Genomic DNA, 25,909 nt, shown 5'->3' with positions numbered 1-25,909 from the left:
ATCTATTATCATCAGCACAGCTTCCCTCTTGGCCTATGCCAGTTGTTTTTGTTCAGTCCAATAGTAAAGCACTATCTCTATCACACTGTTAACAGTATACTTGCTTTTCTCATGCATATTTATTTAAATCTTCTTCCTTCCATCTAATCTGCTAATCATGCCAATTGTTTCTCACTCTTTCTCTTACCAGTTAACTTCTTTCTCATGTTTTATTCCTTCTGTTCTGCTGTTTATTTTTGTAACATGTCATTATTCACGTTCAGTAAGAAAGTAATGCGAAAATGCTTAACACTAGAACCGCCGGATTTTTCGAATCCTCCAGTCAATACATTTACAGCTTGTTCTTAGACTTTTTGTATTGTAGGGGATAACTTTTTCTGTTACAAATAGGCACCCTAATAGTCTGTTATTTTGTTATGGAGTATTTTCATATTTTTCTCCAAATACTTGAAAAATGTTCATCAAATTATAAAGATATCTTTGTGGCTTTTATACGTATAAGAAATACAGCCAAGTCAAAAAAGCTTTCGTTAGTATATGATATTTCAACAAGTGAGAAAGAACATGTAATATAGACTCAATATGTTACCATAATTTAGAGGTCTACACTTCGATACATATTGTCTAAGGGTAAACATTACAATCTGCGGGCCAGATTAAAACCGTGTGCTGGACTAAGACTCAAACTCAGGACCTTTGCCTTTTGTGGGCAAGCGTTCTATTCTCTAAGCTACCCAAGCATGACTCACGACCCATCCCCACAGCTTCACTTCTACCAGTACCTCGTCTCCTACCTTCCAAACTTCACAGAATTTCTCTGCGAAACATGCGGTAGTAGCACTCCTGTAAGAAAGCATACTGCAGAGATGCAGTTTAGCCTCAGCCTGCAGGATGTTTCCAGAATGAAAGTTTCACTCTGCGATAGAGTATATGCTGATATGAAACTTACTGCCAGATTAAAACTGTGTGCTAGACCAAGACACGAACTCATGACCTTTGCCTTTCACGGACAAGAGCCCTGCCAACTGAGCTATCCAGGCACGACTCCCGACCTGTCCTCACAGCTTCACTTCCACTAGTCATGCTTGGGTAGGCCAGTTGGTAGAACACTTGCAGAGCACTTGTCTGCGAAAGACAAAAGGTCTCAAGTTCCTGTCTCAGTCCAGCACACAGTATTAATCTGCCAGGAAGTCTCATATCAACGCACAGTCTGCTGGAGAGTGAAAATTTCGTTCCCCAGAACATTTCTTGTAGACTGACCCTGGTTTCTGTATAATCTCTGCGAAGTTCCACAATGAGCTTTAGAAGGAAGTTTCACCTTGTTATTCTGATCTTTGTTCATCTCTGTAGGTTACCCAATCATTGATGCCTGCTAAATGTAGAATATTATAAAAATATGAACTGGGCACATTTTTCCACCAGCTTTCACAGAGTACTGGCAAGCCATCTGTTCAACATCATGTACCATGTTTGGAGTTTCCGTGTAACATGTCACTGTTAGGCTTTCAGTACATGTAAGTTTCAATTTGTACATCTGGATGCAAGGAACTCAGAATTATTACAAGTGTATCTGGCTTTACTTGGTACACTGTGAGGGTAATACTGTTTTTGAGAGCTACAGTTTTGCATACTTTCTCACAAGCTTTCTTCATACACTCAGGCACTTCCCTTCCAACTTTGTTGATTGTAACGAGCAAGGTTCTTTGACTCTGTTACACTTCTTATATAACTGATGGAGTACCCATTGCTCCTCAGAATGCTTTCCAGTGTTGTGTCTCATGTCTGAAGTGCTGCAGCTCACATATTCGTCTTGCTCATGTTACAAGCCTATTAATCATGCCTCGTCAACACTTGGCAAAGTGTCACATCAGAAAAAGAAATGTCGGGCATGGCCTTTCTGAATACATTTCCAGAGTGATGGACAGAATGGGCACAAACATGGCATAAAGACTATTTATAAACTGACAAAGAAGATCAAAGAGTGTCTCAGGTCGGCAAAGGAGGAAAGGGACCCACTTGAAATGTCAGGAATATACCGCATACCATGCAAATGTGGAAAAGTTTATTGGAATGACTGGACAATCAGAGAACACCAGGATCACAGAACATAAGTGGCATTGAAGATGGGGCATGTGGAGAAATTGGCCACGGTAGTAGAGCATGTGCTGTATGAGGCTGACCACACAGCAGGGTGTCTACGACCCGGGAGATCCGGGAAAAACCCGGGAATTTTTTCATCTGGGAGAAAACCGGGAAAAACCCACAAATCATTTTGAGTTTCGGGAATTTTTCATTGTTTTAGTTTTCAGTTAAATTTTTGTGATTTTGACTGGTGAGAACCAATACTCTAACAAAAAAATTTACTGTATCCCACTTCTGCAGAATAATACTGCAACAACAAAACATGAACGAGAGAAAAAAACGAAAATAAAACTTAAGTCGCAAAGAAAATTGCGCCATAAACAACATCAAAACACAGTGCTCATACAAGTGTCTGCCAACAGCAAAGTGTGTCAAAGGCTTTAGGAAGTGTGTGCAGTGCTTCTTAACAACAAATTGCCTCCAATGAGCGTGACATGACAGTTTTTTACATCAGATTCATTTTAATGCAAGATCTTTTAATGTTTCACACGGTCAAACATGCAGGCTTCCTGCATCATCGTAGCTGCGCAAGTGCAGTGATGCCTGTTATCTGGTGCTCTCTGGCAACTGCTGAAACGTACTTTTCTAATAGGTCATGGAAAAATATTGCGAATATTGCTTTGAAAAGCGTTACTTTCAAAGTAAATTTCCTTTTATGTAAGATAAACTATATGAGAGTGTACAACGAATTTCTTAAATCACAGAGCGTTTGACTCTCATTTAAAAATCAACTCTTTGGGGACGACCATATGAAGAATTTTGAGCCCAGAAGATCAGACAGTTACGTCGTTATTAAAAAATTTTACTGGCACATTTATGTGATGTATGATGCGCAAAAAAGATCAACAATATATGTGGAAGCATATCTTCTCTTGCAGCTTATTAATCTTAGAGACAAATATTATATATGATAGTTATGCTTTTCTTGTAGCAACAATTATACATTAATTTAAGCCATTAATTTTTCTTATTTGTGCGTTCGCGCTACTTAAGAGTGATCTTGCTATTGGCTGACTACATCATGTGTCAAATGCTGTCATCAGCTGGCGAGATCAGGTGACATGAGCTGTGACTGGCTGACAAAAGCGCGTTGCAATCTCGATTTTAATCTTTTGGAAAGTAACATGTGGTGTTTGCTGGAATTTGAATTTATACCTTCGTAACACGGAAATATGCAGTGTATATGTTGCTGCACATCAAAGATCTTTCCAAAATGTGTTTTTTTCCCCCTGAGTTTCATTTTTTAAAGTGCCTGGAAATTCTACGCCGGTGTATAAAACCATAAATCGTAAAAGAATTGATAAGTGCTGAGAAAAAGTATGCTGTCACTTAACACGGAAAAAGTGTATTTTCATCCGGGAGAAAGTGTATTTTCAACTGGGAAATCTGGGAAAAATCCGGGAATTATTTTTCTTTGTCCATGTAGACACCCTGACACAGTAAAATTCGCTGACATGGAAGTTCTGGCTGTAGAGAAGAGCTATCATGTCGCTTGTTCAGAGAAGCTGTAGAAATACACAACATAAGATTAGCTTCAACAAGAAAGAAGAAAGCCTCAGGGTGAGTGGATCCTGGATTCCCGTGCTGCAGCAAAGGACCGCTGCAGATAGCAGGAGGAAAATCGTACTGAAAATAACTATGGAAAAGCCCTTGGATACTAGCGCACCAGGTACATATTATCTACAGCTACAAGCTCGACTCCAGTCTACCACCTGTACTGGAGAGTGAATCTATGACGATGCCAACCACTTGTGCTGGCGAAACATCAGAAAAAGCATCAAACAAATGACGGCCAAAGAACCTGAGACAGATGCAAACAGGCAGTTTGTCAACGAGTGGCCACAAAACCCTTAACAATTTTGTACATACTTATAAGGTTTGAAGCCATGAAATGAGTGACCTGACATCTTCTCTTGGACAAAAATTGCTGCTCATCTACGCAAATGTATGGACAAGGACTGTGCATGTTTTTACAGCTTGCTATAGCTCTCTTGTATATGTCTGACGTGAGAGCAAGCTTATCATTTTTAATTGCTCCAGTCATGTCAACCACAAGTCAAACCCAACAACAAATCAAACCTGAGGTAAATTATGATTTCCCTGAAGTGATTAGGTGACATGTGAAACAAATACTAACAAAGAGATAGAGGGGCTGGCCAGTACTTACCTCAGCTCAGTACAGCCGATAGATACACAAAACGGAACAGAAAATTTACATTCCTAGCTTTCAGAACTTTGTTCCTTCATCAGGGAGGAGAGAGGGGAAAAAAGGGAAGAAGGGAAAGTGGATTCAGTTACTCACAACCCAGGTTATGAAGCAACAGGGAAAGGTAAACAGGGAGGGTAATAAGGATAGAGGCATGGTCGTCAGAGGGAAGCCAAAGATATTCTACTGTAAGTACTGTGCCAGCTTCAAACCAAAGAGGATGCATCCAGAACTAAAGAGGTATATAGTATAAAGATAAACACAACTATGTAGGAAGAAAAGGTGCGTGAATAGCTAAAGAGGAGAGGTAAAAAGGAGAAGACTGAAGAGTAAATGGAAGTGAGGTTGGTTAACGTGGGTTCAGTCCAGGGGGATGGCGGGATGAAAGGATGTGTTGGAGTGCAAGTTCCCATCTCCGCAGTTCCGAAGGGATTATGCTCTGCTACTAGGTATTGGACATCTAGGTGAACAGTTCCTCTGTGCCCATTCATGCGCTCAGCCAGTTTAGTTGTCGTCATACCGATGTAAAAGGCTGTGCAGTGCAGGCATGTCAGCTGATAAATGACGTGTTGTTTCACATGTGGCCCTGCCTTGAATTGTGTATGTTTTACCTGTCCCGCTACTGGTAAAACATACACAATTCAAGGCAGGGCAACATGTGAAACAACATATGCCTGCACTGCACAGCCTTTTACATCGGTATGACAACAACTAAACTTGCTGAGGTGCGCCCACAAAACCCCTCTACTACTAAACTTGCTGAGCGCATGAATGGGCACAGACGAACTGTCCGCCTAGGAGATGTCCAATACCCAGTAGCAGACCATGCCCTCCTGCATAATTCTAAGGACCTAGGAACCTGCTACACTGTACGTGCCATTTGGTTTCTCCCACCCAACACCAGTCCCTCGGAACTGCGGAGATGGGAACTTGCACTCCAACACATCCTTTCATCCCGCCATCCCCCTGGACTGAACCTACGTTAATCAACCTCACTCCCATTTACTCTTCAGTCTTCTCCTTTTTACCTCTCCTCTTTAGCCATTCACACATCTTTTCTTCCTACATAGTTGTGTTTATCTTTATACTATATGCCTCTTTACTTCTGTATGCATCCTCTTTGGTTTGAAGCTGGCACAGTACTTACAGTAGAATATCTTTGGCTTCCCTCTGACGACCATGCCTCTATCCTTATTACCCTCCCTGTTTACCTTTCCCTGTTGCTTCATAACCTGGGTTATGAGTAACTGAATCCACTTTCCCTTCTTCCCTTTTTTCCCCTCTCTCCTCCCTGATGAAGGAATAAAGTTCCGAAAGCTAGGAATGTAAATTTTCTGTTCTGTTTTGTGTAACTATTGGCTGTACTGAGCTGAGGTAAGTACTGGCCAGCCCCTCTATCTCTTTGTTAGTATTTGTATTCTGCATTTCTCTGACAAAAAAGTTCCACTTCTATTCCTTCAATTTATTGGCATCCCTGCCATAAAGAACTGCAAGAAATGTTTCAAGCTGTTCTAACAGTAATGACAGTTCTTCACCTCCCAATGATGATGCACCTCTGCTTCAGTGCACTTGTGAATATGTTTGAGAACAGATTCATCAATAAAACGATTTAAAATCTCAGAAATTTTTTTCCTTCTTCGTTTTACATTACTATGTACATATGGCGATTCATCATAATGTTTTGTAGGATAACAATGAAAATCAGTTGAATTACTGTCTATATCGTCTCCGTTGGATTCAACTTCTTCAGCGTTATTAATCAAAGGTAACATTTGGTCGTCTGTGAGACTGCAAGGACAATCCACGCTGCTCTACTGCATGGTATCTGTTTGTTTTACATGTATAAAGAGTTCTGTTCTGTAAAAGATGCTGCACTCAGTTTCATATCTGCTTTGCAGCAGCTGACACAGTCAAGGCTACCAATAATGTGTAGCAATTGGCAGTTTCTAGATTATTCAGTTGGACAAAAATGTACCATCAGCAGTTCTAGGTATATTTTTTTCTCAAAAACTACAGAATTTATAGTGTCAGTTTTTATTTCGAAATGAACTAGGTTGTGAAATAATGGACTTTCATCCACCCTCAAAAACAATTAGGAGGAGAGGGCAAAAATTGTGCCATGTGGCAAATAGTACCATCTGTGCTTCTAGTGTTAACACTATGTTAAAATAAGACTAGCATTTCTTAACTCTGATGTAACAGCAGTAGTAATAGTAGTAATTATTATTACTCATATGTATTACTTATGTTCTGTGCAAAATTGTAACGTTAACTCATTATACAAGTCTGGTTAGATGTAAGAGAGTGGTGAAGGACATGGTCTTCTTTGGTTAAGTAAATGCATAAACAAATAAATAAAGTGATATACTAGCGAGAAAACTTGTGGTAGGGTGTTAAAGACAGGAAACTGCGACATATGAATCTCGCAAAACCATGGGCTACTTTTGTTGAACTGTCAAAAGAAGAAGAAGAAGTTGTTCTTATACACTTGTGTATTTGCAGTGCAGTACTCCTTTAAAATTGGAACACTGGGACTTTTTATACATCTAAAATTTTGGCAGTGTCAAATCGATCACACTGACAAGTTGTCCACGTCTCTGTTTTAACACATTTTTAAGTGTAAAAAGTGATTGTTTGTGAAAATATCATCCAAACTGAAGATATATATTATTTTCATTTCTAGATTTCATATTTATGAATGGAGTCATTTTGGGATAAGGATACAAGAGAAAATAAAGTTGTGTTTCCTTCTAATCGAGACATGAAAGCAAACAAAGCATTCCACAGAGATTCCTTTTGTACACACACAAGTTTCTTACAGGTCACATGCATTCAGCCATTTTGTTTTTGTATGTTGACACATCTGAACTGCTTTCTAAGTTTTCTACATGCTGCTTCATCTTCATTATCTCGTCCTTTGCTGATTGTAGGAAATATTTTTTGACATCTATTTTTCATGTGTTCATCTCTTAATTTTTTTCTGAGTTGTTGCAGAAACTGCTGATACCTTCCCTTAGACCTGCTCTATAAAGAATCCATGCATTTATTATAGAGAATTCCAATATATTACAAAGCAATTATACTAGCCATCTCTATGAAGTTGCTTACATGGAAAATTTTGTTGTCACCTGGTTCAGTACATCCACTCCATATAAAATTTTATTTTAAATTTCCACAGTTACTGGAAGACTTCCAATTAAATCCCGACATTTACAATCGAGTGGAGCAGGCTGAGAACAAGAACATGTATCTTTTTCTTGCCTTTATGAATGGACATGCGTCCATGCTTCATCATAGCTGCTAACCAGGATCTGCATCTGGCATTAATTGGTCAGAGTTCTTCATGAGCTGTTTTGTCCCAGTCTGTGAAGCAGGAAACAATTTTTGGTGACACAATTTCAGACTTTTGGCACCAAAGGAAAGTGCTCTGCTTAAGAGTTTTATTAACATTTTTCCCCAGATATTAAAGTGTAAAAACTTTACAATGTCTCTAAATTTATCCCTTTACATTGTTTAGAGGAAGAACTGGTCGGCAGGTTTCTGACCTCAATCTATCTTTTTAGATTTCACTGACACAAAATAAGCCACGGACACAGAGAACTGCAATGAATGTGTCCAGATCACAAAGAGAGATGCACCAACTATAGGCTTCCGCCTTTGTGGACAACTGTTTATATTTTAGCATTAAGTAATCTACAAACAGCCAACAGAAGTAGCAGCGCTGTGAATTTCACAAGTGGTTTATCATTGCTGTTTAGCATAAAATATTTTTCTTTTGTGGTCATCCAAGTTCATTCACCATTCTTTTCTATCTGTCCATTAATGATACATGGTTTTGACAGAGGAGTTTGTCTACTGGTGTAATAATCGGTAGAGTAACTTCTCTGGCCACTTCACAACTACTTTCACTTGATTCAGCACTGTCTTGAATATATTAATCAAAACTAGTTCTTACTTGCCATTCAGTTTCACTACTGAAACTTGCTATAGATACTATACATACTGCTTCCTTGTCTGACAATTTGTGAATTATTTTGAATATCTGTATCATGACAAAGCACTTTAAGTATGCCATGTCACTGTCATGTGCAGCATAACTGAGCAAAGAAATGGTAAGTGGACAAAAGACCACTACCGAATTTCTAGGTATACAGTGAGGAATAAAAGCAATGAGCGTAACTACAGATCTGTAATTTATGCTGTGGAGTCTGTTTTGAAAATAAATTAGTAACAGTATTTCAAAGTTGATGAACAAAAAATATTGTCATAGACAGAATTTTTTTTAAACAGTCATTATAACAGCTTTGACAGTTCTAATGTTAAGGACATGGCTTCCTGCTCCTTGTAACTGATTGCATTTTATATTCTGACAGAAGGGCTGCCCATAGTTTAAGCGAAGGACTAGCATGAGTGTATTTTAAACTTCTGTGAATTGGTCGAATTATTAGGTAGGAGACTTGAATGTTTTCCTGGGTGGTTGCTTCATTCTGTATGCTGCAGCATCAATAAGGCACCAACATTGACCCATTATAATGTTTATATGCATGAACCTGAGATGGTATAAGAACATCCTGAAGAAAAAAGTTATTGAAACTGGGCTCTGTTTTAAACTGACTTGGTAACTTACCCCTAAAGTGCTAAGACATTCTTGCAGAGGAACAAGTTCTTCAGTTTATGTTAAAATATAATTTGAGTCATTAAATGCAATGCTCCACCTGTGTAAGGACTGGTGAAATGAATCAGAGAAAAGCTGCACTGAGAGAAAGAAATTTTGAATAATTGATTTGGATATTTTGCATCACATTCAAGGAAGGAAATTGCAAAGAAGTTTAATACATCTTTCATATCCCAGAGAAAGAAGCAACACATGTTATGAAGAAGCTGTGGTTTCTTCTACTTCCAAAACTAGTAGCAACAGCAGGAGGTAGAGTGTATGTTATTGTGCTCAATATTACTCCCAAGCTATATTATCTAGAAGTTGCAAATGAGTAAGTTTATGTAGTCTATTAGTGGCAACAAAATAGGATGAAAAAAGACTGCAAATGAATTAATAATCAATATTTTATAGTATAACATACCACGTTCAAGTAAATAATTTTCATTTCCTATGGCTCTTCATACCAAAGTAGGAACACGGTTTTGGAAATTCTCTGTTGACCTGTCCATCCTATTTGAACTTGAATTAGAATAAATAATATTGGCAAAGGGCCACTTTAATGATGGTAGTTGGATAGTGTCATTCAGTACTGGAACACCTTTCACAGCCTATCACATCAACATGAGGTACAGTGGACCTACCTTCACTTGTGATGATAGTTCCCCTTTAAAATTAATAATCTAAATTTTGTTTGGTATTAAGTAAGTCTTCAGTCCAAAAGCATATCTTCCTGGATATTCCATATGCATATATTGAGTGTCATGGGTGAGAGTGCTTAACTGTATGAAAGTCTCTCTGATACTCATGAAAGAAGACATCAAACTGTTTTCTAGACAACTGGTGGATTTAGAAGCCGTGTTCTCTATGCGAGAGCTATTTGGTCTTTAGAAATATGATCACATTATGTCTTCTCTTCAAGAAATCTATATCAGTTTACATTTCTGTGCATCTGTCCTGTGACCCTTTATATTGATTGTAATGACCTTTGTTGTTTTCTAGTCAAGTTGCATGTTTTTTGTTGCTGTGGACTACCATAAACTAAGCAGAAGAAAGAACAGTTCATCTGCATATTCAATTTAGAATCGAACTGGTAGCCCATCAGGGGCTGCAGCTTTTCCTCTAATAGCAACTTCAACATTTTTTTTTTTAAATTGTGCACATAACTTATATGTCATTTTTTCCTCTATGGAATGTTTGAACATACAAGCATTGGTGATCTTTGGTGCAACAATTTTGGATGACAGAATTTAGTATTTCTACTATAATTCTGTCATCTTCTGTATTGGTGCCACATGATCATTTTGAGAGAGGACTATTTCAGTGACTATAAGACCAAATCGTTTCACCTCCCTTTTTTGATAACTCAGCAAGTAAGATTTTACTTTCGAATTCATTGGATGCTACGTGTACAACTGTCGTCATACTTGTTTTGATTTTGTTCGTTTTTGTTATGCACCTTATTTTACCTTTATATTATTATTGTTACTGAACCATTGCGGTTCTTTCCCATACCTCACTATATCCCATGGCACCAACTTATCTAGCACATGGCGTACAGTATGTCTGAATTTGTGCTAAGAGCTTCTGCCTTCTCTCCATAGCTGAAGCCTGCCGATTGATTAGATAGTTTTTAATTGTTTTGTACAGCATTTGTTAAACATAAATACCTTAATGCCTCACTCAACTTTTCACTGAATACCAGGGACCAACGATGCTATAGTTAAAAATTCATTTATTACTTCCCCCCCCCCCCTCCCCACCCTGCCTTGGATCACATGAATGCTATACCTTGTCTATGTGAGATGGTATACTAAGCATGTGTTCTTTGATTCCAATCTGCATTCACTGGATCAAAATGTAAGGCATTTTGGAAGATAGTTGATCCAATAAAACTCCCCTGCTGGTGACCTCTCGCTAACTGCATTAAATAAGATGTATAGCACAGTCATGTTATTCTTAGCTTCCCATTTTAAATTCATGTTTCCCAACCTACAGGTGACAGACCAAAATCTTCCCCTGTAACTATGACAAAGAATGTGTGTGATATTTTTTCCACAGTTGTTTTGAAGTGTTTTACCACTTTGGTACTTCGTGTGGATGAATGATAGAAAAAGTAAACTCTTTATTTTAAGCTCTCCTTTGGTGCTACCTTCTCCCAGATTATATCATATTCTGTCGAAATTGGTCTCCTTGGACATAATGTTGTAGCTTACAACAATAAATACATCACTGTCATTGCTACACAGTCTACTCTTTCAGTATAAACTCCATTCTGACTTCAATATTTAACTGATTTTTGTATTTCTGGTTTCAACTAATTCCCTGTTAAAGTCTTCTGTGTGCATCGTTACTGATCAGTTTTTGTCACTCATGAGCTTACCCTAAACAGTTCTATACCACTTTAATGTTGGATTTGATTTTTTGTGACCTATAATGGTATCTATTCCCCTTTATAACAACTACATGTCATTTGCGTGTAGCTTACAGTTAATAGCATATGGCATAGTCCTTATCAATTCAGGCAGGTAAGGAAGAAATCTTACCGTCATAGTCTCAGATGTTATTGAATTTAGCATATGTTAAAATGAAGGACTAAGTAAGGAACACGTATTTTTTTGTCTTCTACTCCGAGATACAACCCTCCAAAAATGACACTGCGCATGCAATTTTGGAAAAAATTTTAAAATGCTGTATCTCTGGAACAGTTCTAGATATTTTGTTGGCTTTTCTTTATTTGAAAGATAATTGCTTCATGATTACAAATAAATCCTCCATTTGGACATATCTGTCAAAGTTCTTTTACTGTTGCCGTTTGAATTTTTTTATAATTTACAGATTCCCCCCCCCCCCCAGGACTGCCAATCCAGAGCAGATAATTTTGTTGTTGTTGATCAGTACCATATAGTTCTACAATCCCTGAAAAGGAGAGCCCCCACTTTTAGGTTGAACAGGTTTTATAAACAATTCAGATTTTTGCCATACATAAAACCTGTTTTATTACTGCACATTATCACATAACAGGCTCATAAAAATCAAAACCTAGCATTATTCAACATAATTTTAGATTTGAAAGATGTATAAGAGATTCATTTTTCAAGCATTTTAAATGGTTCCAAAATGTATGTGAAAGATCCAAAGACTTAAAGGTTTCAATTTATACAACTTCTGTGCACTCTGTTTTGTACTGAAGCTAGTCAGTCAACTTTTCAGTATCTTCCTTTGATATCGAGTGATGCCTTACAGTTGAACCAATAGGAACTGGAGCACTTACAATTGTTGGCTGAACTAACAAAATTTCTTCTTTCTTGCTCTTTAAAGCGCATGCAATATGAGTTCCCCCATCACTTTGAGTCCAAAAATGTGTCTTCTGAATTCCTTTCACAGAAGTAGTTTGTTTGGACCATTCTTCTTTTTTCTGCTCACGGAGTTATTAGATTTCCTCTTTGGACAATAGAATGAGGGCTGTGGATGTGTAAGATTTCACAACTCTCGTAAAATCCTCAGCATTCTGAATTGCAGCTACATTTGGTATGGAAAGATCATGTTTTGTAGCATAGTGCTTCAACAGACCACCTACACCATCACAAGGCCACTTCCCGCGACCAGTAGCACTGTATACCCAGTCAGTTAGCACAAGCGACTTACTCAATTCAAACAGCTGGTAACGATTTTTAAAATGACTAGGAGCATCATCAGAAATAATGATGATCTTCTCTGCTCCTGTTTGCAGTTGAAGAATTTCGCGCATTGCTAGCAAAGCAGGTGCTGAGTCATGCCATGTGTCATCACTTATAATTGCAACACTTGCGGTATTGTTTTGAAAATATATCACACCTGTAAAAATTGAAACCTGATCATTACTCCAACAATACCCTTGTACTTTTTGTGGGAGAATTACAGACCAGTTCACAGCAAAATCATGGTGAAGCATTAAACACAGTTCTTCAGCCTGTACACACCCTTTCACTTCTGCAATGTGTTGTTGCAATTTCTTCAGATGCTGATGTGTTACTGCTTTCACTGACCATTTACCGGGTTCATCAATGAAACTGTCAAAGGCAGCAGTTTTCTTAATTAGTTTATTTTTCTCCCTTTCTAGGGCAGTCACCACATTCTTGGAACAAACAAACCTCTCACTTTAAGTCACAGACTACTAATGATTTCACACTCCCAACCAAGGTTTCATATGCCATGTGCTCCAGTAAGTTCTTAGAAGTTACCACACGGTACACACATAAACAGACATCTCAAGGTGGGTGTGGAACTTCCCACTTAGGTCATAATGCGTAAAATTTTGATCTTCTAATATGTGGTGTTGTATAGTTGCCCTTATAAATTGCAAAAGTTTCTTTAATACTGCAAGTCACATACCTCTTCACTTTCACAACTTTTAGACATTCAACTGTTACAGTTATAGTGTCTTTTTTTTTTGTTGGTTCTCTGGCAAGAACAGTCCCATTCATCATCCAGATAAAATGACTGCACTATTTGAACTTGAGCTGCCTCTTTAGGATGACCATATTAGGGATCTGGTCTTCCAAAGACTCCTTTTACAGACCTCACATTTCTTGATTTGTCTACCATGTTCAAAATTGTTTTATTTGAAAATGTCTTTGGAATAATAGTTAAAACTTGCTCCTTTTCATTACAGGATGCACAATATTCAACAGCTGAATTGATATTTGTGAAAAATTCCTGACAAGTGGTGCAAGAGTGCTTTGGTTCATTTTCTTCTTAATATGGAATTTCTACTTTGAGGAGTGTTGTCAGTTTTGGTGTAGTGTATTCATCCATACCTTCAGTAATTTCTCTGCACTTTCTTGACACACAGAGCTGATGACTTGACTTCAGTGACCACAGTTTCTGAACAGGACTAATACTTACCTGTGTAATTGACTGATTCAGGGTATTTAATTCTTCCTTTGTTGATGCAAAATCTGAATTATCTTCACCATGGGAGGCTTCGCCTTGTTCAGATACTAGCATTGTTGTTATTCTATCAAAACATTTAGGACACTGAAAGTCGTCAATGGAAACATCTTCACTTTGAAACAGAGTCTTAAAATTAAACACTTATTCCCAGCCTGAATAAAGTCTGTTTTTTTGTTTGTCTTATACATCACTCTTTTATGGAGATGCAAATAGTCAGCTCACTTCACTCTCCTGTGGCCCCAGTCAGAAGACATTTCAAACAGTCCTTTTCACAAAACACACTGCAACTGTGTCAACTGGCAAATTCCTCATGATAGCACAGAACTCACTGGATGGTCTCGGATTTCTTAGAAACCTCTTCAGTAAACAAATTAGCATTGAACAACTACAATACAGAAACCTGCAATGAACAACCACAACAAAGAAACTGACAAGAAACTACAACAAAGTGTAAGAAATATTTGCACCAGTGAAAGTGAAAAGAAATAACTGCAACAAAGACAATAGAAATAAACATTGTAACAAAGAAATTAGTAAGAAACATCTTTAGTGAAGACATACATTACCCTTGAAAGTTAAAAGAATTTTTTTAAAATAAAACCTGTCCAACTTAAAAGTGGAAGCTCTCCTTTACAGAAAATATAGTACTTATATGGTAACTGATAAACAGAAAAAAATCTAACTTCTCTGTAAGTTATAAAAAAATTCAAAAGGCAACAGTAAAAGAACTTTGACAGATATGTCCAAACGGAGGATACCATTGTAATCATAAAGCAGTTATCTTTCAAATAAAGAACTCTAACAAAATATCTAGAACTGTTACAGAAATACAGCATTTTAAAAAATTTTCCAATATTCGCATCTTCAAAATGGTGTTCACAGTGCGTGAAAACAAAAAAAGACGTGTTTCTTACATACTCCTGAATTTTAACATATGGTAAATTCAATAACATACGAGACTATGAAGGTAACCCCCCTGCCTGAAGTGATATGGCTTATGCCATATACGGAGCAGCCTTCCCAATCTAAAGATTCATGTGCAAACACTGCTACCAGAGCAGCTGCTTCAGGAATATATTACATTCTTGACCTCACCCAGGCCAAGAAATCTGCACAGCATATCATTACAGAATAGACAAAACTCTGCTGACAATCTGGTTTGGGCCATCCACCACGATTCCCAACACAGGGCCAGTCTGTCCTCACGAGGAGTCGGCAAATTGCAAGCTGTATTATAACCCTCTGAGTGAGGCTAACACCGTTCACCATTTTGCAGGGCATTCTGTAATTGCCAGCAGAGCCCCCACCTCATCTTTGATGATACCCCTGGAATGCTTTCAGAGTCCACACTGGACTTCCTTTCCAACCTAAGTGCTACTACCATGAGAGGCCAGCATTGGATCTCTTTTTAAAAATCAGTTGAGGTGACCCGCACGAATTATTGGCTTAGAAGCACTTTCAGCAATAGGAAACTGTATGCCGGTGTCTACATCACATTCACCCTCTGACTAGAAATCTAATCCCCAACCATTGTTTCCTATTCTCTCTCAGGTGAGGCTAGTTTTGTATATCAGGAGGCGCAGCAGCTCCACAATTCCCAAGCAATGGCATTAGCACATAAGGTGCTACAGCTATCGCCCAAGGCAGCTGCCTGAAACCTGTCAAATGTGGCCAGTACAGTGTCTAGCTGTTTGTAGACTGGACAATTCCCCCGGTAACCATAAACAATGAACACAGTCCCTTGCCTATTTCACTATTCAATAGTCGAAGACTGTGAGATCCAAAAGTTTCAAGAAAGAACACAACTATGATCAAAGCTGGCTGAACTCAAAATGATGTTTAAGTACCCAAACAATTAGAGGCATGTTTTCTACAAGATAAAAAGAAAGCAGGCAGTCACATCTAGAACAAAGAGAACAGTCATTTGCATGGAATGTGTATACTGAGTCACTGAAATTTGAGGGTAAAATATTTTACAGTTGACAGGATTTGAAACCGTTCGTGAACAAAAAGTGCCATCCGTATTATGACGCTCTAAAAGTTGAATAATTGTCAAGTGTGCTGTAGCAATATGCTGTTTGTTATTTCCATAGTTTTTCATTAGCAGAAAAAGATTCTAACAAGTCTATTATGAAGGGAATCAGTTTTAACCAACATTAAAAAAAATTAATTAATATTGAAGGAGCTACATTTGTGTATTTAAAGTTGTCTGCAGTCCCAAGAACACATTGAATTCCCCACAGCATAGTATTTGTTTTCGGTATAAATCGAAATGCAGCTGGCCAATCCAGGTTACTTCTTTTGTCCTTTATCCTAAATTCAGTGAGCTGCCTCTAACAGACATGGGTATGGAGGGCTTGTGCCAATACTCTTAACATTACATCCATCCCCATTTTGTACAAAATTAGTAAGATTTGCTCTAAGTGATATAATACCAGGACATTGCTCCTTTCCCATTTAAATGTTATTTACTTATCAGCCTGCAATTTATTCATTGAAATTGTCAATACTGCTGGACAATTTCTAATATCAGGTCACTTGTTACTGCAGAAAAGGATGAGAATGCTTTAATATGTTACAAGATGTTAACTTGAAAATGACATGCTAGTCAAAATGAGCTGATGTCACATTGCAATAAATATTGTACAACTAGAAGTGGACCATACAGTAACTTCTTTTTGGTCAAATGTTTGGAGTGGCACTGATGTTGTCCATAGGGCTCCATGTAAGACAACTGCGAGTGGAGCGAAACGAGGCTCCCTAAAATTATGTAATGGGTTTTTGTAGAAATTTTCATGGACAAAAGGAGTATCAAATTGACCTGAGTGAGGTCTACTGCTGCAAAAAGAAATCACTGTAATTGAGTAAATGTTGTTAATGATTTGAGGAAAAACTGAAAAATTTCACATACAGCTGCTGATAGTTATGTGAATGAACTGCCAGAAAGTTCTATATCTTCAAGGCCTAATTGGTTTGCACATTTAAAGTTACATTGGTATGATATTTTGAGAACAAAAGACACAAGAAAAATATCCATGTCATGGCAGTAAAATCGTTCTGAACAGAATATGAAAATTGAAGGTGAGAAAAGTCAAAAGTTTTGTGAAATGACTTGACTTGTCTCAAAGTAAGAAATAAATTAGAGGAACATTTGAGGTGCCTTTAAATTATGCTCAAAATCATGTTCTAATCTGCAACCCCCCCCTCACTTTTCGAGAAATCATTTCTCAAAACATTTGGCAGTTTTTTTTTTTTTTTTTTAGCAATTTAAGTGTGTCTTTGTTGAAGCCTGCATTCCATATATGTAGTCTAATGTGCAAGCATTGTTCACTCATGTTGCCAAAAATTCTCCTGATGAGTTACTTACCAGAAGAAGTAGTCTTGATGATTAACAAATGAAATATACATTAAAGAACAGAAGTCTTATTTGGGAGATATTGATAATGTGAACAGCTCTTGTACAACTTGATTATTTCATACATTCATGCTGACAATAGCTATTTGTCTCCAGGTTAAGTACTTAGTTTATGCCGCACAGGCAGCAAAGAATTGAGGCACAAATTTTTCAGCTTCAAATATTGAATTTCTGTACTTATATTCTTGATGTGGCAACACTGGACCTGACAGTTCATTGCAAACAAGTCCACACACTTGTTTGCTGTGCTACAATGGACAAGGCTAGGATAGCTTAATTGATTCTGTTTCATTTTTAACAACAGCAATAAGAATATTATAGCGTATTAACCACTATGTGCAGGTTATTTCGTGCAGTGTCTATTATTTAAGATTAGATAATGATCTACAGCAGTTTTTTTTTACATGTTTTGCACCCATATCTGTTCTATGTTGATGTATGTTACAGAATACCCACAAAAACAGGTACAAGCCCAGATTACAAATATAGACGTGGAGCTGTAAGGAAAAAGGACCAGAGGCAGGCACTAGAGGGCTGGGAATGTGATATATGTAAGAAGGTATGAATATTTATTGAACCTCGATTTTTTTATTTTGTTGTAAAATTCAATCATTTCATACTAAACATAAATTTCAGTACTATGAAACAGGGAAGGATGACACTGCAGCTGCACAAAAACAACACATGAATCACTGCTCAAGGCACAGAGATAAATATCCTGTAAGAGCTAAAACACCACCAGGTACTTGTTGAAATCCTAAATAAATTCATAATGAAGTATTTTATGAAAGTTGTACTAAACTACACTATTGGTTTTATAGGTTTCTGGGATCCAGACTTCCCTACAACACAGCAGTGCCGCAGCAAAATGCTTGATGTAACTCAAGCAAGCAATATTAGTAAAACCAAAGGGAAAAAGTGCACCAAATGAATTCAATAATTAATAAAAAAAATTATGTACATGCAGCTGTATATTTTTAGGACTTTTTTTCCAAAGTAAAAATATTTTATTTCCACAGTTTCTTAATTGACATGTTCTTCTCAGAGTCCTTCTGCATGACTTTGGCTACAGCCATTTCAAAATCTTCTTGTGTCACGTGTACTCTCCGTTCCCTCAAAGCATACATCCCTGCCTCTGTACAGACACCCTAAAACATTATGAGAGAAAATATACAGTCTTACATACACAAACATAATAATAATTTAGTGAGTGTACATTGAACACATTATTACCTTAACTTCTGCTCCTGAAGCACCAGGCATCAGCTCTGCAATTTTCCGTAGATAAATACCTCTAGTGAGATTCATTTTTCTTGAATGAATTTTTAATATGTCCAGGCGTGCCTCCTCATTTGGTGGTGGGAATTCAATCTTTCGGTCAATACGTCCAGGACGCAGGAGAGCAGGATCAAGAATATCAATTCTATTTGTAGCCATTATGACCTAAAGAAATCCAAAATGATTTTATGTATCATTATTGTACTTATGTATAATATACTGATCTGTCAATAATGAAGTTGTGACTGAGTATCCGAAGTCAGCACAGCATTTTCTATTGAGGATAAAAATATAAATTGGATTTCAAAAGCCATCAGCAGTGAAAACTAACCAAGCAATTATTACCTGAATCATGAGATGCATTTCTTGGTGCCACCTCTTCTGTCATAATTGAAAGTTCTGAATCTCATGTAAAAGTACTTACAGAAACAATGTTGAAAACTACAGTTAAGTCTGCACCACCACAAAACATCAATTTTATGATTTCTTTCCATTTAAAGAACATTTCTAGTTTGGAAAATGACACACATTAACCGCCTTATGGATGCTGATGTGTAGAATGTAAGCATCCATGCTATAATTGAAACACTGCTCATTAAAAGCCAAGTCTTCACAGCACAGGTAATTTTTACTTTTTCAGCAAAACTGAAATTTATGCAAGGGAAGTTTTCATGATAGGTTTGTCTTATGAGATAAAGCAAAATTCTGTTTTTTAATCATGTAGCGAACAGGAACAATGTGTGAAACAGATACAGATCTCCCTGTACTAGCAATGCAGCACATTCACAATTTACCATAAAGGTCAATGTGGGTCTGTGACATCACTTAGTTTAAACTTTACAGCCCTTTCTTCTTCACAAATCAGAGCACTGCATTACATCTATTTAGATTTTGACTGACTACTGCTTTCAGATTGGTATGAATACATTATCTCGAATGCAAGACAAACTTTGACTGTAACAAAAACTGAATTTTTGTGTGTGAATGCAAAGCTTTGCCGTATTACATCTAGCAATAGTTATGGTACATTACTGTTCTTTATCTCGTCTTTTGCACTTCTCCCATGTTGTTTGGTAATTCCCTAAGTCCCAGCATTCACTCACGTAGAGACTCCGCTTCAAACACAACATTTGGACATTTTGTATTGTGACATTATCAGCATATTTTCAGTCAATTTGGACACCTTACTTCCAACTCTTACTCTGCATAAAGTTCTGGCAACACAATCATGCTTTTTTATACATCTAGAATCAATTAAATGACCAGTCACAGATCGTCGATCTTCCTCCACTTACTGGCACCTCCACTATTACTCTGCTGTGAGAACTCCTGACTGCTCAGGCAACAAAACCAACCATGTAGCACAAATTTTCCCTATTTTTACTAAATGGATTCTATTGCTTATACCACCAATACAAATTGCTGAAGAGGATTTCTTACACCTAATACTATTTCAACGTAATGTCATTAACATTGCCCTGGTGATAATGTCTGATATGAAATCAATGGCTACCACATTTCCTGCAGACAAATGGATTTCTGCTACAATTAAATAGCTTATGTCACTCTTCTACATCAATGCTCACATATATGGAATTTAATATTTTCCCTAGCTGTCAAGGCTGCAACTAAAGTTTCTAGTAACTCTTACTCAAAATATCTGTCTCCTTGCTTGCAGTTCCAATCTGGTATACTATAAAGTAGCTGCCCACAACAAATGTATCTCCACTCCAGCAGGCCATTTACAATGTATTAGTTATTCCAGGCCAATGCCTTTTCACCAGAAAACTATTCACTCACACCAATGACAACAGACGAATATGAATGCAGCTGACATACAGTGGAAACGTCGTAAGTACATCTCTCATTACCACATTTTCCCACATAGTATATCCATCTTTGAAGTCAGAGTCTGAATTGTATTAAACACATGTTAAAATGTTTCAAATTTGATGGTATAGGTACTGTTTGGCCATTGCGATTTTTGCTGCCGAGAGTTCTTCAAGTATGATGTCTGCAGCCACAGAGTGAGGAAACGTGTGGTGAAACAGTATTGTTCAGTGCCAGAAACTTTGCTATGGTAGAAATGACTTCTATCAACAGGTACCAATTGAGGCAGAGGGTGAAACTGTAGCAGCCCAATATTAAACAAAATATTTATTAGCATATGACACAATAACCTGTGTTCTTTGTTTGTGTTGTATTCAGTCCATGGTGTGGGTCCCCCCCCCCCCCCCCCCACCTCCAAACAGTGTACCAATACATCATGGGCAAAAAGACAGTTAATGGCAGAAGAAAAGTGGAGCATTATTCAGGAAGTGCACAAAAATTGACACATGAAGCATGTTGATATTGCACGAAAACTAAACATTCCTCCATCAACATTAAATACAATAGTGAATAAGCAAAAACCTGAGTGCAACAGTATGTTTTCAGAACTGGAGAATATGTTATTGAAGTGGATAAAACAGGCTTATGCTTTGAATATCCCAGTTGATGGTATTGTGGTTTGTGCTAAAGCAATATATTTTGCACAAAAGGTGGGACTTACCAACTTCAAAGCCATCCAATGGTTGGCTAGAAAGGTTCAAGAACCAACACAATTTAGTGTATAAATGTGTTCAAGGTGAGGCAGGAAGCATAAACACTGACACTGCAAAGCCTTTGAAAAATACTCTTAACTTGATGGTGTCATCATTCTTGTGGCAGGCACTGCTTTGGAAAACATAATATATGTTTACAAAATACAAACAAACCAAAGAGTGTGGCTGTTGTTGTCTCCAAAGAGTTTTGTTGAGCCAGAGATTTTCTTTGCTCATTTTTCGTTTTGTGTGGCATTCATAATAAAATATATATTTATTACATTACTTTCTTTATAAAAATTATTATTATGTTTTTACATTGCAAATGTTCTTATGCTATTTACAAAATCTACAACAAAGTGTTTAGGACAATATTTCTGGTAGTGAAGTTATGTTAGACATGTTTCTCATTGCTCAATAAACAGGATAGTATACATATGGGGTGGGGTGGGAGGGGGGCAGAGAGAGAGAGAGAGAGAGAGAGAGAGAGAGAGAGAGAGGGAGGGAGGGAGGGGTGTGTGTGTGTGTGTGTGTGTGTGTAAAAAAAGAGGTAGAGAGGATGGTGTTTAGGTGTGGTATGAGTGAGGTGGGGAATGGGTATGGGAGTGGGAGTGGATGAGTACAGTATTTATTAGTTTCTCAAATTTAAGGACTTCAAAATTTTGGAAGTATGGGTTATTTGCTAAATCAATTTGTTCGTTTAAGACGGTGTGGGGTGTTTGTTATGCATGAAAATTTCTAATTGTTCCAAGAGGTCCATTTTTATTCCTTTGTCTACAGTGTGTTGGTTTTTATATCTGTGATTGAATACTATTTTGGCCTAGATGGGCTGCAAAAGTGGATTTATTTAAATTATTTAAACAGAGTGTGTCAGTGTGCTCTTTGTATCTGATTTCAAAATTTCTTCCTGTCTGTCCTATGTAGTAGCAAGAACAGCTGTCACAAGTTAATTTGTATATACCGGATTTGTGATATAGTGGGCTGGTTGTTTTAATGTTGTGAATTACTTTGTTTTGTGTTTTGTTGTTTGTGTGGAAACTGATTTTGACTTTGTGTGGTTTAAATAGTTTTGCAAGTTGATGTGATACATTACCAAGGAAAGGCATACAGACATATTTAGTTTCTTCTGGTGCTGAGGAAAGGATTGTTGATGGTTTTTGCTTAGTTTTCATTTTTGCATCTGGTTTGTCAACTATTGTTGGGTCATAAACATTATTGTGAGCTATTGTTTTTAAAATGTTTATTTCCTTGGTTTTTACAGCAGGTTCAGCATGAATTTTGTTTACACAGTCGAGTGCTGATTTGAAAAATGCTAATTTATACTGATTTGGGTGGCATTATGTATTATTTATAACAACACCTGTTGTGGTGGGTTTCCTGTAAATTTTGAATTTGTTTTTGGTGTTGTGACATGTTATGTTTAAGTCAAGAAAATTAATTCCCTGCTCTGTTTGGTGTTCAACAGTAAACAGTATTTTGGGATGTATACTATTTAGTTTAGTGGCTAATTTTTCTATTTCAGTTGTTCCATTGTATAGTATCAATGTGTCATCAACATAGTGTTTGTAATAAGTGTCTGTCTTTTTCCATTGGATTATCTTTAACGACTTTGTTTTCGATATCATTAGTATAGATGTCAGGTAGTATGCCAGCTAAGCTGCTGCCCATTGCTAAACCGTCTTTCTGAACACAGATTTTGTTATTAAAGGAAAAGTAATTGTGAGACAACACTAATTCAAGCAAATCCATCAATTCACAGATTTCTATGTTACTTAGCTTTTTATGATGCTATAAGTTGTCTTTGTTTATTTGGAGTGTTTCTGTTAAGGGGTATATTGGTATACACATTTACTATGTCGAGGGATGTAAATTTTGCTGTTGTGGGAATAGTGATACCTTTTATGCTCCCAGTTAGTTCATAGCTGTTCTTTATGGAATAGTTGTTTATAAATGTGCAGGATTTCATGAAGTTTTTTGGTTGTTTTGTATCCAGGACTGTTTATTGAGTTGACTATTGTGCATAGTGGGTGGCCTTGACACATGAAGCAAATAAAATAATAAAGAAAAACATGAAAAAAAAAAAAAAACTCCACAATATTGCTCATAATCAGGCTACAACACTCAAACTAATAAAAAACTAGTTGATAATAATGTTCTTGTGGTTAAGGCTGACAAAAGCAATACAGCTGTAATAATGTGTGAATCTGAGTACATTAACAAAACAACAGAATTTTTTAAAAATAACGACATAACTGAACTAGAATCTGATCCTACCCCAAAAAACAAAATAAAGAACTTGTTAAAGAATTGCAACTTCCTCCTAACTACTACTGAAGCCAAACACTGCATAATAATGAACCCAACAGCCCCAAAGCTCAGATCACAACCCAATGTTCATTAACAAGGCCACCCACTACGCCCAACAGTCAACTCAATAAACAGTCCTGGATACAAAATAACCAAAAAACTTCATGAAATTCTCAGTAAATCCTACACATTTAAAAACAAGTACTCCATAAAAAACAGCTATGAACTAATTGACAGCATAAAAGATATCACTATTCCCACAACAGCAAAATTTACATCCCTCGGCATAGTAAACCTGTACACCAACATACCTCTAACAGAAACACTCCAAATAATCAAAGACAACTTGTTGCATCATAAAAAGCAAAGTAACATAGAAATCCATGAACTGATGGATTTGCTTGAATTAGTGTTGTCTCACAATTACTTTTCCTTTAATAACAAAATCTATATTCAGAAAGACGGTTTAGCAATGGCCAGTAGCTTAGCTGGCCTCCTAGCTGACATTTATATTAATTATCTGGAAAACAAATTCTTTAAAGATAAACCAATGGAAAAAGGCAAAGACATTTATTACAAATGCTATGTTGATGACACATTGATACTATACAATGAAACAACAACACAATAGAAAATTTAGCCACTAAACTAAATAATATACATTCCAAAATACAGTTTACTGTTGAACACATGTCACAACAACAAACACAAATTCAAAATATATTTTATTACGGATGCCACAAAAAACGAAAAATGAGCAAAGAAAATCTCTGCCTCCACAAAACTTTTTGGAGACAACAGCCACACTCTTTGGTTTGTTTATATTTTGTAAAGTATGTGGGAGTCGCCATTGGTGGAAAAGTGTCTCTTTCACTTTATATTTAACAATACTGGTAAGTATATATTATGTTTACCAGAGCAGTGCCTGCCACAAGAATAAAAACAGTGAGTAATAACATAAAATTAATCTTACAATCTTAATATTCTTCCCACATACAGTGCTCACTTTTTCATCTCTGTATTTGCCACAGATGCCCGACCCCAACAACACTCCAACTAAATTATATCATCTGATGATGAATTGCCAGGCGATTCGAAACTGGTCATGAATAAATAAAAATTGAAGAACAAATGGCGATTGGTTGCAGTAATTCCTGAAACCTTAACAAGATAGTCACAGTGTTCCAAATTCAGAATGGATAAAAGTTTTTTGTCACAAGTAAGCTTTCGGCCAGCAAGGCTTTCATCAAAAATAAACAACACACACACACACACACACACACACACACACACACACACACAACTGCAGTCTCTGGCAACTGAAGCCACACTGCGGGCAGCGTACCAGTGCACGTTGGGGGTGGCAACTGGGTGGGGATATGGAGGAGGCTGGGACGGGGAGGGGTAGGGATGTCGCTAGGGGTGGGAGACAGTGAAGTGCTGCTGGGGAGCACACAGGAATGGAGAGAGGGTAGGGGAGCTATGTGCAGTTGGAAGGTTAGCCAGAGGGCAGGGAAGAGGGGGTTAGCAGAAAAGGAGAGAAGTAAAAAGACTGGGTGTGATGGTGGAATGAGGGCTGTGTAGTATTGGAATGAGAACAGGGAAGGGGCTGGATAGGTGAGGACAATTACAAAAGAAGGTTGAGGCCAGGAGGATTATGGGAACATGGGATGTGTTGCAGGGAAAGTTCCTACCAGCGCAATTCAGAAAAGCTGGTGTTGGTGGGAAGAATCCAAACGGCACAGCCTGTGAAGTAGTCATTGAAATGAAGGAGGTTGTGGTGGGCAATGTGCTCTGCAACAGAGTGGTCCACTTGTTTCTTGGTCACAGTTTGTCGGTGACCATTCATGCGGACAGAGAGCTTGTTGGTTGTCATGCCCACATAGAATGCAGCACAGTTGTTGTAGCTTAGCTAGTACATCACGTGACTGGTTTCACAAGTAGCCTGGCCTTTGATGGGATAGGTGATGTTTGTGTCCGGACTGGAGTAGGTGGTGGTGGAAGGATGTATTGGACAGGTCTTGCATCTAAGTCTATTATATATATATATATATATATATATATATATATATATATATATATATATATATATATAGTGTTTCTTCCTCTCACGTATGTAAGCCACCTTCAGCCACTCAACCTAGGTACTATAAAATGCCTGAAATGAAAATACAGGAAAATTCTTGTACAGATGAGGCTGCCTGTCTTAATACTACAATGAGAAAGTTAATGATGTGGGATGCTAGGCGTTTAGTCAGTGGGATTCCATGCAAAAAAGCACAATCTCAAACTGCTTCAAGAAGCTGGCTTTCATCGGCAAGGAACTGTAGTTCAATAATGGCAGTAATAATGGGTCAAGAAGATAACATTTCCTACCTTGGATTCTATGC

General features: G+C 37.4%; 2 protein-coding genes across 4 annotated transcripts in view; one reads left to right on the top strand and one right to left on the bottom strand.

Moving 5' to 3' along the window:
* LOC126253380 (DNA endonuclease RBBP8-like) overlaps nucleotides 1-18,292 on the top strand; it is a 94,293-nt gene extending 76,001 nt beyond the window's left edge. Inside the window, exons 6-8 of one of the 2 annotated variants that reach the window (XM_049954668.1) lie at nucleotides 17,800-17,911; nucleotides 17,989-18,094; nucleotides 18,174-18,292. In XM_049954668.1, coding sequence (XP_049810625.1) covers nucleotides 17,800-17,911; nucleotides 17,989-18,094; nucleotides 18,174-18,283 — 328 coding nt within the window. In that variant the 3' untranslated portion in view covers nucleotides 18,284-18,292. Of the gene's footprint in view, nucleotides 1-17,799; nucleotides 17,912-17,988; nucleotides 18,095-18,173 lie in introns of those variants that run through there. The other variant, XM_049954669.1, reaches the window with a different exon arrangement.
* A 13-nt stretch (nucleotides 18,293-18,305) lies between these two features.
* LOC126253383 (26S proteasome regulatory subunit 8) overlaps nucleotides 18,306-25,909 on the bottom strand; it is a 44,608-nt gene continuing 37,004 nt past the window's right edge. For both annotated transcript variants that reach the window (XM_049954674.1, XM_049954675.1), the window contains exons 7-8: nucleotides 18,586-18,795; nucleotides 18,306-18,500 (exon numbers count right to left, since the gene is read on the bottom strand). In XM_049954674.1, the coding sequence (XP_049810631.1) occupies nucleotides 18,360-18,500; nucleotides 18,586-18,795 (351 nt within the window). In that variant the 3' untranslated portion in view covers nucleotides 18,306-18,359. The remainder of the gene's footprint in view (nucleotides 18,501-18,585; nucleotides 18,796-25,909) is intronic.

The sequence above is a fragment of the Schistocerca nitens genome, chromosome 4, assembly GCF_023898315.1.
Source record: "Schistocerca nitens isolate TAMUIC-IGC-003100 chromosome 4, iqSchNite1.1, whole genome shotgun sequence".
Classification (NCBI taxonomy): Eukaryota; Metazoa; Arthropoda; class Insecta; order Orthoptera; family Acrididae; genus Schistocerca; species Schistocerca nitens.
This window is presented reverse-complemented; position numbering and strand designations above follow the sequence as displayed.